Source organism: Belonocnema kinseyi, chromosome 10, assembly GCF_010883055.1.
Source record: "Belonocnema kinseyi isolate 2016_QV_RU_SX_M_011 chromosome 10, B_treatae_v1, whole genome shotgun sequence".
Taxonomy (NCBI): domain Eukaryota; kingdom Metazoa; phylum Arthropoda; class Insecta; order Hymenoptera; family Cynipidae; genus Belonocnema; species Belonocnema kinseyi.
In genome coordinates, this window is record NC_046666.1 from 86343937 (window position 1) to 86357031 (window position 13095).

Sequence of the window (13095 nt, forward strand, 5' to 3'; positions counted from 1 at the left end):
TATAAGGGGGGAAAAATATAAGTAACGGCTAGTTTGGGGTTTGGCGAAAGAAGGCCTCAGTGTTTCAGGAAAGTTATACATGTATGCTTCTCATATTCTCATGTACAGGGCGGTTAAGTGTGGAGCGTTAAATTAGATACAAAAACTAGGCCTTTATTTTGACGCCCCAAATGAAAGATTTTGAAATTTGTGCCCATAAAAGCGCTATAGTAGGGGCACAAATCGTATGGAAATATCCTCTACTTCACAACCTTAACCACTACAAATATTAATGTGAAGAGTGTTAACGTAGGGCCTACATTTCGACTCGGGTTATTGCAGACCTTCTTTAAGGTAATACATAACCTGTAGTAATGTTAATTAATTTATCCAAGACATTTTAATCATTTTTATTTTTTACTAGAAGAACATAATTTTGTATTGAACCGAAATTTGTTACTTTTTATTGTCTGGAATTAAAATTTATAAAGTCATTATTTTATTAATGTCATTTTAAATACATGAATATTGAAACATTATATTTTAGAGGCTTAAATAAAGTAATATATTACATTTTAAAAAGAATAACTAAAATAGAAACATCTAATTTTAGTTAATTTTTTAAAAAGGTAAAAAATTACTGTATTTGAGCCTCTGAAATTTTAGGTTTCAATATTCATGTTTTTAAAATGATGTCAATCAAATAATGGTTTTATAAATTCTGGACCTAAACATTAAAAAGATAACTAATTTTGGTGCACTCCAAAATGATGTTCTTCTAGTAGAAAATAAAAAGATCGAAATGTTTGGATAAATTGTTGAACAGCACTAAAGGTTATGTATTACCTTGAAAAACGCCTACAACAAGGTCGAAACGTACGTCGGTGGTTTTTTTTAGAAATTACCAAATAAAGCGTGATTCCTTGAAACTGAATTCACTATTATTATTTTATCTTGGACCGTATGAACAAATTTACACATTCTGTGATGAATTGACTTCATTAAGTAAAAGAGATAACCCACTTATTGAGCGTTCTTTACTTTCATATTAAATAAAGAATAACAAAACAAAACAGGTTCAAAGATTTTTGAAATACCCCAAAAAAATGTGAATTTTTAGTTGTCTTAAAAACGGTGAGGGAGGAGCGGAAACCGACAACATATTTACCAAATCTGAAATATGATTTATTTCAAAAAGGTTAATAGAATCGAACTACTCAAAATAACGCAATAGAATGATTTAAAATTAAATAAATAATATAATTTTAATTTATCTTGAAAACGGTAAAAAATTTGCGAAAGGGACTATGTTTTCAGGATATTCCATTCCGCGATGGTCATCGGGCACCCCAAGTTAATATAGCAGAAAGAGTTTCAAAATAAAATTTTTGAATTATCTTGAAAACGGTAAGATATGCGAAAACTGATAAAATATTCAGAGTTTTATACAAAGTGTGGTTCTTAGCCACTACAAATTAACACAGAAAAAAGATTTTATGAGGAAAAAATAAAAATTGTGAATTATTTGGAAAACCATTAGATATAGCAAAAACTTAAAAAATTAATACAAAATAAAAATTCGTATTTATATTGAAGAAACTTAACAAATATTGAGATGACCGGATAACGTTGAAATATACTCGAAAAACGTGAAATTTTCTAGAAATGGATAGATTCATTCGGTTTGGAAATAATTCAATGCGAGCTTGGATGAATTCGGATTGAAGTTAATGTTTGTGCGATAATTGAGAAGGATTGAAAAGATTTTTGGGTAGCCTCAGATTCATTGGATTATCCACATAGCACACTTTCCGAAAAAACAAGTTGTGTCCCAGGTTTTGACCTATACTTTTTCCGAAAAAAACTGACACAGTCCTGGTATTTTGCGAAAAGTGTCCTAACTGTATTAGGCGCACGGCTTGAGGATAATTAAAATGTGTGTTAAAATTCAAGTTTATATAGACGCCCGGATTTAAAAGGAATGAAAGTTTAGTTTGGATTGGTTTCCAATTCACACGAATAGAGTGAAAGTTTGTTTCCCATTGTACTGTGGTTCATTCGGTTTGCTTTCTGATTTACAAGTATTCATTCAGAATGATGTCAGATTCATCGAATTGAATTAAAAAAGTCCCATTCATTTGAGAGTATTAAAGTCACAGATTGAACAATGGATCCCACATGCATTCGTGTCGAAGTTGGTGCTGATACATGAATGCAGAAGGATTGATAAGTGAGCGTCTGATTCATTCGGGTTGAATTGCGGGTTAAGGCATGTATTGAGATCAAAATTTAATTTAAGGTTAAAAGATAGATTAAAAAGGGTTTAAGAGGATTGACAAATTGCTTCGAAATGTTTTGAATTAATTTTAATAAGTCTAAACTGCAAAAAAATGCACAAATTATTAAAAAATATCTCAAATGACAAAAACACGCGCGCTCGAGCGCGCGATCGATCTTGTTTGTATTACTACATCATCGTGAAAATTCATCTTGCCAGCGGGATGAATATAATTATATGAATGGAAAGAAAATAAAAGATTGAATAGTAATATTATTCAAGATTGTATAATAGTAAGGATTACTACTTTAAGTGGTAAGATTAACTAATTTATTTGTAAAATAACTAATTTAACAGTAAGACTTACTAACTGAAGTAGTAACGCTTACTATTTAAAGTAGTAAATGCACCAATCTTGCGAATAAAAGTAGTAGCCTCAACCACTTTAATAGCAGCGGCATATATTACAAACTAAAATAGTTGGGCCTACTAAATTGTTACTTGTCCCAACCAACTAGTTTTTTTCGGTGAGGTACTGACCTGACGTGATAATTGCTTATACGTAGCTGAGAACGTGAAACGCGATAATGATAAAACTGATCCTTGTATACGTCCACGTATTAAGAAGTTACAGCGTAAAACACACACACGGCAATCAGATGCACCTTTGCCTCTCAGAACCTCGAAATAGTATTAACAAATCCCAAGCTTTCATAAGAGTGAATGAGGTGTTACGCCCCTTAGGCCGCTAGGTATAACCAGGGTTACTACAATCGCTAATTTTAAAGTTTCTAATGTGTGCCCTAAGGGTTTACATTTTTCTCTTACCTTCTTTCCTATTACTTTACACACCCCCACACACTTACTTGGTGATGAAAGGGGGACCTACAGTTTAAGGTGAGTTCCAAAACACCAAGAGAAACAGCTCAAAGTACTGAGAAAAAAACTTTTTCTCTAGAGTTAAAGGACCCACGACTTTCCGGAGATGAAGAACTCCCTTGCTAGGCTAGTGTTCACCACATGGGCCACAGAAGCTGTTCCAGAGTGCGAGGTGGTAATCGAATCCGCAAGTTGACGTAGTGGGGTGGGGGGGGGGGTAAAGCCTACGCTTTAATCCACACGACCATCGTCCCACTTATATACTTACTATATGTGTATCCGTTATTTTTGACCTTGGGATCAGCCAACAATGACCTCGTACTGCTCAATTTAGATAAAACTGATATTTGTGTTTCTTTTGAATCTTTAATGCATGTGATATTTGAAAATGTGCTAAGCGGTTTATTTACTGTATGAAGTCATCGCTGACCTCGCCCCTCTCCGTACTCAACTTAGAAGTACTCAAACATTTAAATTATATTCAAGTAGAATCATAAAGATCAAATAATTGATTTCTTTTGCTAGTTTTTGAAGATCAAACTTAGGTGGTGTTCGACTCTTTAAGAAAACAGCATTTAATCAATAATTTAATTAATAGAAATTAACTGTTCAAAATAAAAAATAGCTTCAAAATTAAAATAGTGATTAGATTGCACAGGCAAAAATCTTGTTGTTTAAGTGCTCTACTAGTGCATTAATGTCTACATGCGGTTCAAATTGATACGGTACTTCATCTTAATTATTCCTAACACCTATGCCTGCATCTTCAGTCAGCGCTTCTCCTTCCACACCTTCCAGAGAAAATTCACCAATAGGAGGTTGCTGTTCTACGCCTACTTTGTTAATAGCTTTTTAATGACGAAACGCAATTTGCTCTTAATTACTGAACTTTTTTGGTCTGTTATATTTTGTTATTTAATCTTTTAGCTAGCTTTAGGTACTTAAATACGACGTGTCGATGACATTCTTCTTCCAGGTACTCTCCAGTTTTCTCTTACATTAAAAAGTTACAAATAATAAATCTCTGTTCATAAGGTTTCATTGCAATCAACTTCTTGGTTTCTGAATGCTTCTGCCCATAGTATAAGGAAGCCATTTGCTTGTTGATGCTGTATTTGTTGTCAATCATCATAGAGTTGCGCATCGACATCAACGTCATGATGAAGACACATTGCCTCATAGGTCGCCACATTATCTTGTCGTGCAGCTTTCTTTAGTCTCCATTGCTTAGTGTTCTGAGACTAGATTATTCCCGACGCCCTTTATCTTAGCGATAAGATCGCTTACTGAAACTTTTTTTAAATCATGATACTTTACAGCAAGCTTCGTCCTACAATGATATCCATTTTCCCACCTAGTTACAGACTTCAAGCTTTGATAATAAAGAGGCATTAATTCATGTTTCATTGCTGTATTCAAGTTAATGCTCTCCCACGGTATTTCTGTTGATGTCGAGAGCTTTTAATTGCTAACGCCAGTCAAAGCAGATAATAAGTAAGCACAGTTGATGTTCCACTATTTTCCGCTTGCGAAGATGTTCTTGATAGCCTTTTTAATTGGTAAGGTCTACCTGCCCATCTGTCATCGCACAATCACTACTGCCCCGAAAGCTGCGGCCCCTAGTGATAGCTCGAATGGCGTCTCGAGGAAAGATCAAGCCCTACCGTATAGTCGATTATTATTATTCATATTTTTTTTATAAGTTATCTGAATCTTTCGTGTTTCTTTCAATCACCCTTGAGCATAAATAAGAAAATATTCGCGCGGGTATATACAATACGTATTATGATTGGTCGTTCGCAAATATTGATCGTATCAAAAACAAATTCCAGTACGAAAAAAGGGAGGTGAAATAGCAAGAGGGGCGCGAGAATTTTAAAAGGGTGAACAAAGAGGGGTGTCCCTTTAAAAAGAGCACAATGATGTTAAGGTCTCTAGAAAGAAACGATAAGTCTCAAAAGAAAGGAAAAAGTAAAAAAAGAGGATGAAGATAAACCTGACGAGAAAAATAGTGTGTAAGAAGGGGAGAGAAATTTCGATAAGATGACAGGGGAACAGTCAAGCGAATGGGTGTGGAAGCAGCCATTGCTGGAAGTGAAAGAGTTAAGAAAAGAAGTCACGGAAGGGAGGAGCCAAATGGAGGTGATTAACCCTACAAGTCCACACTGCGGGCAATTGGACCCCAGCGCATTTTCATTTCAGTGTCCCTTCTAGGAAAAGGTCGATACAGATGTTTCGAACCAACGTAAATTCGTTGTAGGTATCTGTAGACAGCTCACGTAGGTTAGCGTCGTCAGTTAATCCTCAGGTGCAAAACAAGGTAGACGCAAAACGTGCGTTTTTCAGTTTGGACGCAGTGTAACTTTTTCGTACGGTAAGCGAAATTTTATTTTTCATTATTTTTGGTTTATTTCTGTGTACAATTATGTGTGAAATGCAAATTTTTCATAAAATATTATTTAAAAAATAGTAAGCTATATTTCTGTGTAAAAATGGTCTATAAGGCTAATTTGTTAGTTTTTTTGGAGGCGAGGAGTCAGATGAGGAAGATCAAAAAACTCGGGTCTACTGCGCTTCTTGACAACGTGCGATATGTGACGATCACCAGTCGGTTCCTTGCACTGACTGTGCGTATGCACAAGAATAATATTGTATAATAAAAATAACAAGAAAAACAATATAGACTACTCCTTTTTAGCTTTTTGAACTTTTTAAAACAATTCTGAATTTAAATGGCGTATTTTTTCTGATTCTCCAACATCTCATCTTTGAAATCCTAGGATAAATTAAACAAAAAAATAAAAATTAAACTCTATTTCCGTAATTTTTTGCTTTTTTGTTCCGACTCTTTTTGCAAAAAATTGTTTAAAAAATATATAAATTTTTTCTAACTTCTGTTCTTAGGATACTCAAAACATCCCCAAGAAAAGATTATGCCCATCAGTATTGACCAAAATAATTTTTTAGGGCGTAGGGCACATCTTAAACTTCATGGGGGCCACTGGACCCCAGTGTGTACTCGACAAGTGCTCAAATATGTGTGAACTTGTAGAGTTAAGACGGGAAATTTAGAAGGAAGTGAGAAAGTAAGACAGCTTAAAAAGAAAATGAGATAGGAAAAGGAGAGTGGAAAAAAGAACCAATATGTGCAAGGTAGGGTGGTAAAATTAGGTCTTTCTCTGGAGAATGTAACAAGGTAAGGGACCATTTAAAGATTGTATGCTCGCATACAATTATACGATGTAAAGTTTAAAAACAATTGCTACATGTGTTTGTGATCTCAGAAAAAACGATATTGATTTTTTTACGGCGACTTTACAATTTTTTGAAAAAAGTATTTCATCGCGGTTTTTGCAGTCGTACAGAATCTGTACAGGTAGACACATTGCTTAATTACCTGGTTTTCATAATTTGTTGTGACCAGAAACACGTGGGTACCATGTTTAATTATCAATTACGTGTGGGGGTAAAACGGGTACTACCCGGTCTTACCCCACATGCCATACTATTGAGGTTTTTCAATGAAGAACCACAGTTTAAAAAAAAAAAAAAAAACACTGCGTTTATTAATAATATTCAGAAAAAAGAGTCACCAAAAGCACGAGTGAGAATACAATAAGCGGTGTTATCTAAGACGCTCTCGTGCGACCAATCGACTGACTCGTCGAAAGAAAGAAAGCTCATTAGGAGCCCATTAATCCCCACGCCTGTGTCATTTTATCTATTATAAGTATAGATTTAAGTACTCGCAGAGTTTGCCAAATAATATGAATTTCAAATTATTACACACTTCAACACATACAGTGGCAAAAAGCTGTCAAAAAACATAAAAAATTTTAATTATTAAACTCTATGATATTCAAAATAAAAGAAACACGGTCCTCTTTCTAAAATAAATTTATTTTTGTCACACGGGAGAAAATAATTCTAAAAAGTTTTGCATAAAATGTGAATCTAAAAATCTATTTCTACGTTTTTTAATAATTTCTGGTAATAAACCTTAAATGTGTAAACGTCTTAAGACTCAATGTGGAGATTTGGGCGCGAGGAGCATTCCCTCTTATCGCTCTAACTCAACTATATTTTTCCTGATGTTTACTCATTACTCTTTCTTGGGTCGTAATTTGGAACGCTTGTATAATTATTGTTTAGATGTGAAAATGCCACGAGCGTGCAAAAGGAAGTCTGACAGGCAGAGCTGATGTTCCAGCAATATGGCTCCTGCCATTGAAGATGTTCTAAAAGGAAACATGGGCTATAAGAAAGCATCTGAAATTCGCGATGTTCCTCAGTGAACGCTTGAAGATAGGGTTGAAAACGTTAGAACTAAACCTTGAGAACCAGAGAAAGCTATTAAAAAATCTTTTGGCCATCATAAGACTGTTTTTCAGAGGCTCAGGTAGTAGAGCTTGTGAGTCACATGCTTACCATGGAAAAAAGGTTATTTCGTCTTACGTTGACAGACATTCGAGAACTCGTATTTGAATTAGCAGAGCTGCATAATCTTTCTTATTCCTTGAAAAGAGAAAAGAAGAAAGCAGCGAAATATTAGCTCTACGGCTGTATCACTTGCACGGGCAAAAGGCTTGAATCGCACTCTTGTACAATCATTTTATGTTCTTCCGGAATCCATTTAAATGAAGTACAAAACATTACCAACTCCTATATACAACGGTAATGTAACTGGCATCACCATTATGCCAAATAAACCACCCCGAGTGAGAGCCTTGCGTGGAAAAAAGAAAGTTGGTGTTTTATTTTCAGGAGAAAGAATGAATGCAGCTGACAACTTCATGCCGAATGCAGCCGTTGGACGTATCTTTTGTTTCACCTTTAATGGCATATTACGAACCTTTAATCAAGATGCGTTTCCTCATCATATGCATGCACCATCCTAATACCACAAAAAGACCTTTGAACCAGTAAGGCCCTGATGATGATGCCCGCTCTCCAGTAGTCAGAAATGATAATATTCTAGCAACTAGAGCTGCTGAGGACCAGCCTTTCACATCTGTGAATGTTGAGAACCAGCCTTGTACATTTACCAGCGCTGAGATACAATCTTCGAAATCACCACTTATGGTCTCACCTCATGCGCTCATTCCACTCACTCAGGAAGAATTAGGGATGCAACGAGCCAGCAGCAGAAGAAGAGGAAAAACTGACATCCTGACTTCCTCACCCAACAAAAATAAGCTAGAGACACAATCTTCGATTTCGAAAACGAAACCAGCAAAGAAAACGGCTTCTAAGACACCTGCGCAGAAGAAATCTGAAGTAATGAAAAGAAACAAGGATGGTTCATCATCAGAAGAGGAGCCAGAAGCAGAAACTGATGCAGCTTGCATTTTTTTAAATAACCTCTACTCTGCATCTACTGAGGGGTGGATTCATTGCACAGTGTGTATGAGATGGGCCCACATAGCTTGCAGAGACGTCGAGCACGGCAAGTTGTTGATACTTGCAAGAATACTGCATATTATAATTTTCATAATATTAAAACTTTTATAAGTGCATCCAAGGTACTCAGTATACCAAAGCTTATAATATTTGATGACATTAAATTCGCCTTTTCCTATTTACGATGTTTTGCCGTACCCACGGGGCTAACTTATGGTTTTTTCACATGATGCCATCAAAGAAAAAGTACCCGGTTTTACCTCACTCTCCCCTACACTGTGCCCCAACAGTCTAGGAACCGCGATATAGCTCGAAAATAATACAACATAGAAAAAAGGCTAAAAAGACATGTAGTGTATTCACCACGCTCTTCAATGCGCTAGTCAAAAAATTGGGTCCAATTTCTTTTTTTGGGACTTTTTAGAAAAAATCAAGAACTTTGCTTTGATTCTTCGTATGCACATGGAAGATGACACTATCCTAGAAGTATTGTTGTGGTAAGACAAATAGATAAACGTTCGCTGAAAAAACACGTCGAAATAAAAAGCGATCTTTGTTGTGCAACAAAATTCGAAATCAGTCAACATTTTTGGGTGATTTACATGGCGAGATACTGATCGGCCAAAGTCTTTTTGTCGTCTGTGAGTGTTATCAACAGCTAGCCACTTTGTGAAAAATATTCTTACGTCAGCAACAGCGCAGAATTGGCAGAAATGCGATCAAAATTACTATTTTTGGAGTGATTTATTGAGCAGGTGTTTAAACTGGCTGCCCTTGACGGATAAAAAATGACGGAGACGATAATACATTTGTTTTAAAACATTATGTCGCATTTCTTGTGTTATAAGATTTACATAGTTCTGAATGTGGGTTTTCATTTCTTCTAAATTAGTAGGTTTTGTCACATAGACATGGTTTTTGAAAAACCTTCACAAAAAATAGTCGAGTGCTGAAAGATCTGATGACCTAGGTGGACATTCAACTGCACCACGCTTTTTTATCCAGCAATTGAAAAACGTTCGATTTGGAAATTCCTGTACGATGAATGCATAATATGCTCGTACAACATCTTTTTACATTCTTAGAGACTGAAAATCTTGAAAAAATATATTTTAAATGGTCGGCACCACTGGATTGTCCAAAAGTTCAAGATAATTCACTGCATTCAAATAATTTTTAATAAAAAATTGGACTAATGATGCCACGCTTGCAGAAACCAGCCTAAAAATTAAGCTTTCAAGGGTACTGGGTATAACGGTCACTTATTTACTATCGGCGAGAAGACTATAAGCATCTGCCTTTAAAGTTTAACAACTCAGCCAAAAAAAATTCTAGCGGAATAAAAAATAGTCATATGAAAGCTAAGTGTTCTACGTAAAGGAGTTAGAAGGCGTTTAAGTAAAAAAAAATTTGTGCTTTTCAGACTGAAAAATGTAAAAAAATTAAGGATTTTTGGGTAATTTTAAGAATAGCCCAGTTTCGAGCATTATTTATGATACAAGGGGCAATGGGAGAAATTTTAAAAAATTCATGAGTATAAGGAAAACTGTTTTGAACCAAATGCAGACAAGAAATTTAAGAAATGATAAAAATTTGAGAAATAATAAAAATTGTTGTTTAAAAGTACAAAATTGTGCAACTATATTATCTTCAGTTTTAATAAAGACATTAAAGCCCTCTTTTTACTGCTGACCGCTAATGCCTTTCTTTAATCCGTGGCTATGAATCCTTAAGTGGCCCCTAGCCACGGTTCGAAGAAAGGCACTAGCAGTCGGCAGTAAAAAAATAGGGGTTTAATATTTTTATTAGAATTGAAGATGATATAGTTGTATATTTTTGTACTTTTAAGCAACAATTTTTATTATTTCTCAAATTTCTTAACTACAATTGGTTCAAAATAGTTTTCCTCATACTAGTGAATTTAAAAAAAAAATTTCCATTGTCCCTTATATACAAAATAATAGCCTCAACTTGACTGTTATTAAATGTACCCAAAAATCCTTACTTTTTTACATTTTTCAGTCTGCACAGCACAACATTTTTTTCACATAAACGCCTTCAACCTCATTTACGTAGAACACTTTTAGCTTTCTTATCATTATTTTTCTTATTGTGCCAGGATTTTTTTCTGGCTGAGTTGTTAAGCTTCAAAGGCAGATGCCTATAGTTTTAGCGCCGATATCAGTGAGGGCTGGTGACGCTCCAATAATGACAAGTATGTCGGTTAACAGATCCACTCAGTTCGAATGTTGCTTCCTCACTAAAAATGATAAAATCGAAAATAGCATTGTCGAACTCGTACAAATAATTTCTTCGCAAAACTGAGTTCGCCTATCAAAATTATCTTTCTTTAACTTCTGGGTAAGAATAACTTGAAAATGCTTTTATTTGTTTCTCCTAATCACTCGGTGAACGAATGATTTGTTGCATTGAACGTGTGTGCAATTTTCTTATACTATAATAAGGATCGTCTGCGCCGGCTTGCATCACATCCACTTCTCGCTTGGCTGTTACAGTTTTGGGCCTGCCACTACGCGGCCGGTACGTGACTGCCCCGGTTTTCAAAAATCACCATAACCTCGCATTTTAAACAACGTAATTCCTTTCTTCTCACCTGATGAAATATTTTCACAGATGGGTTACAGTACCATAACAGGGAGACGCAGTGGTGGAGTAGCCAGCGAGTACCGTGCGCAAACGGTCAGCGGCTGCCCCATCACCGCGCTGTTCTACATCTATAAAAAAACATTTTTCGTTATAAGGTCCAAACCAGGGCTCCTAAAAAATCCAAGGTACCCTATCTGAATGCAAATAATCATGCTGAATACGAATCTGCTGAAAAAATGATAGTTCTTATTTGAAAAAAACCAGTTGGGCCCCGTAAGTGCCAAATAAAGAAATTTGACTTAAGTTTCAACTAGCCCATTAAAGAATACGCTATATACTGTACAACTTTTGTCTTAACCATTTTTTCTATCATGTATTATTTTCTAGTTATTCGACCGTTTCCAGAATTTTCGGACACCCTGTATATGTACATTATTTTACGTTTTTTGTCTTAATACTCCCTTGAACAAACTAGCGTACGTTATGGGGTTGCAAACGAATAAGAAAACTTGAGCCAATTGTACCCGTGGTAAGAAAGAATAAAAAAAACAAATAAAAAATGCACACCTGAGGGCAGCTTTATCGCAAGCGTCTGGAGTATCGACGGCGGGCAGGGATTCAGTCGTGAGATCGACATTGTCAAGAACTTCATCGAGTTCATCCGAATGGCTTCGCAGGAAAGATTCGGGATTTTCTGCTAGTGTAGAACTCTCGAAACTCTCACTAACGCTCGTTCTAGTCTTTCCAGAGCTGCGGCGTACTATAGTCAGCGTTCCTTGCTCTGCAAATACAAGAATATTTCATTGACAATTTGTCTTATTAATGCACATTTTATTTTATTTTTCAAATTGCACTGGTACACTAATTTTTTATACTGAAGTTAATGGCTTTAAGCAAATTGAAGGAAATTCGACATTATTTCTGTAGATCTATGACAAACCAAGTAAAATGGAGCAGATTATAGTGGATTCATTGACAATGATTAGCTTTTCATAGGCATAAAATGTAAAAGTATCAACTTAATATACAGAGGTGGACGAAGAAAAGAATCCATTTATTATTAATAATAAGGTGACATTCAGGTAATTATTATTTTACAACTTTCTTTACGATTTTTAAAAGTTTTTTGTGTGTACCTTGACACCCGTAAAATATAACGAGATAAAAACGCACATGGAGTGCGACTTGCTTTCGAAAAAGACAAAAGCTGCCTAAAAACTGTAAAAATTTGACTTGTAGAAAAAAACTTAGGATTACATTTGAAAGCAGAAATTTTTGCCGAAATCTCTAGTTGACTAAGGACTGCAAACATTTGCTCAGTGTTAATCAAATTAGTCTGAAGTCTAGTAACAGAAGGGCATTATAGAGCGATAGCTAAATTTATAGATTTAACTCCCATCGAGGCGCGAAAATTCAAACTCGTTAAACTTGAATATATCGACTATAGCTCTGTCTATCTTGACAAAAGATTACTTCAATCATCAGGATTATCTTCAAACAGAGTCATTGTATGTCTCTTCTATGGATGCATTCTATTAGCACTATATATATATATATTAGCAAACAGGTTATGATTTATTTTAAGCCGATCGATAGAAACTATTAGGTAGCGGTTTCTACGCAAGATCTTGTTCACTTTGTAGGGTCCTTTAGGTTTAAGTAACAATTTTTAATTAACACATTTTTCGGTAACCACATTTTGTATCATAATATAAGCGCCGCTTTCGAATTTGATACGACATTTGTATTTTTTGTCGAATTCTTGCTGGTTTTTGAACCGCATTTTCTCACAGATTACATAAGCTTTTTCACGCAATTCAGCTATAGGCTCGGGCGGCTCCTCTTCGTTCTACCAGGTGTATACATATGAAACCGGTATTGCCATTTAGCGGCCAGTAGGCACACTTGTAGGCACTGTGGGAACTTACCATTTGTGCTAATTGGCGTATTGT

The 13095-nt window shown here is 35.4% G+C and overlaps 1 protein-coding gene across 1 annotated transcript in view; it reads right to left on the reverse strand.

The window, feature by feature from the left end:
* LOC117182227 (calcium/calmodulin-dependent 3',5'-cyclic nucleotide phosphodiesterase 1-like) overlaps window positions 1-13095 on the reverse strand; it is a 1276250-nt gene that overhangs the window by 147424 nt on the left and 1115731 nt on the right. The window contains exon 7 of the mRNA XM_033375310.1: window positions 11711-11924. Coding sequence (XP_033231201.1) covers window positions 11711-11924 — 214 coding nt within the window. The remainder of the gene's footprint in view (window positions 1-11710; window positions 11925-13095) is intronic.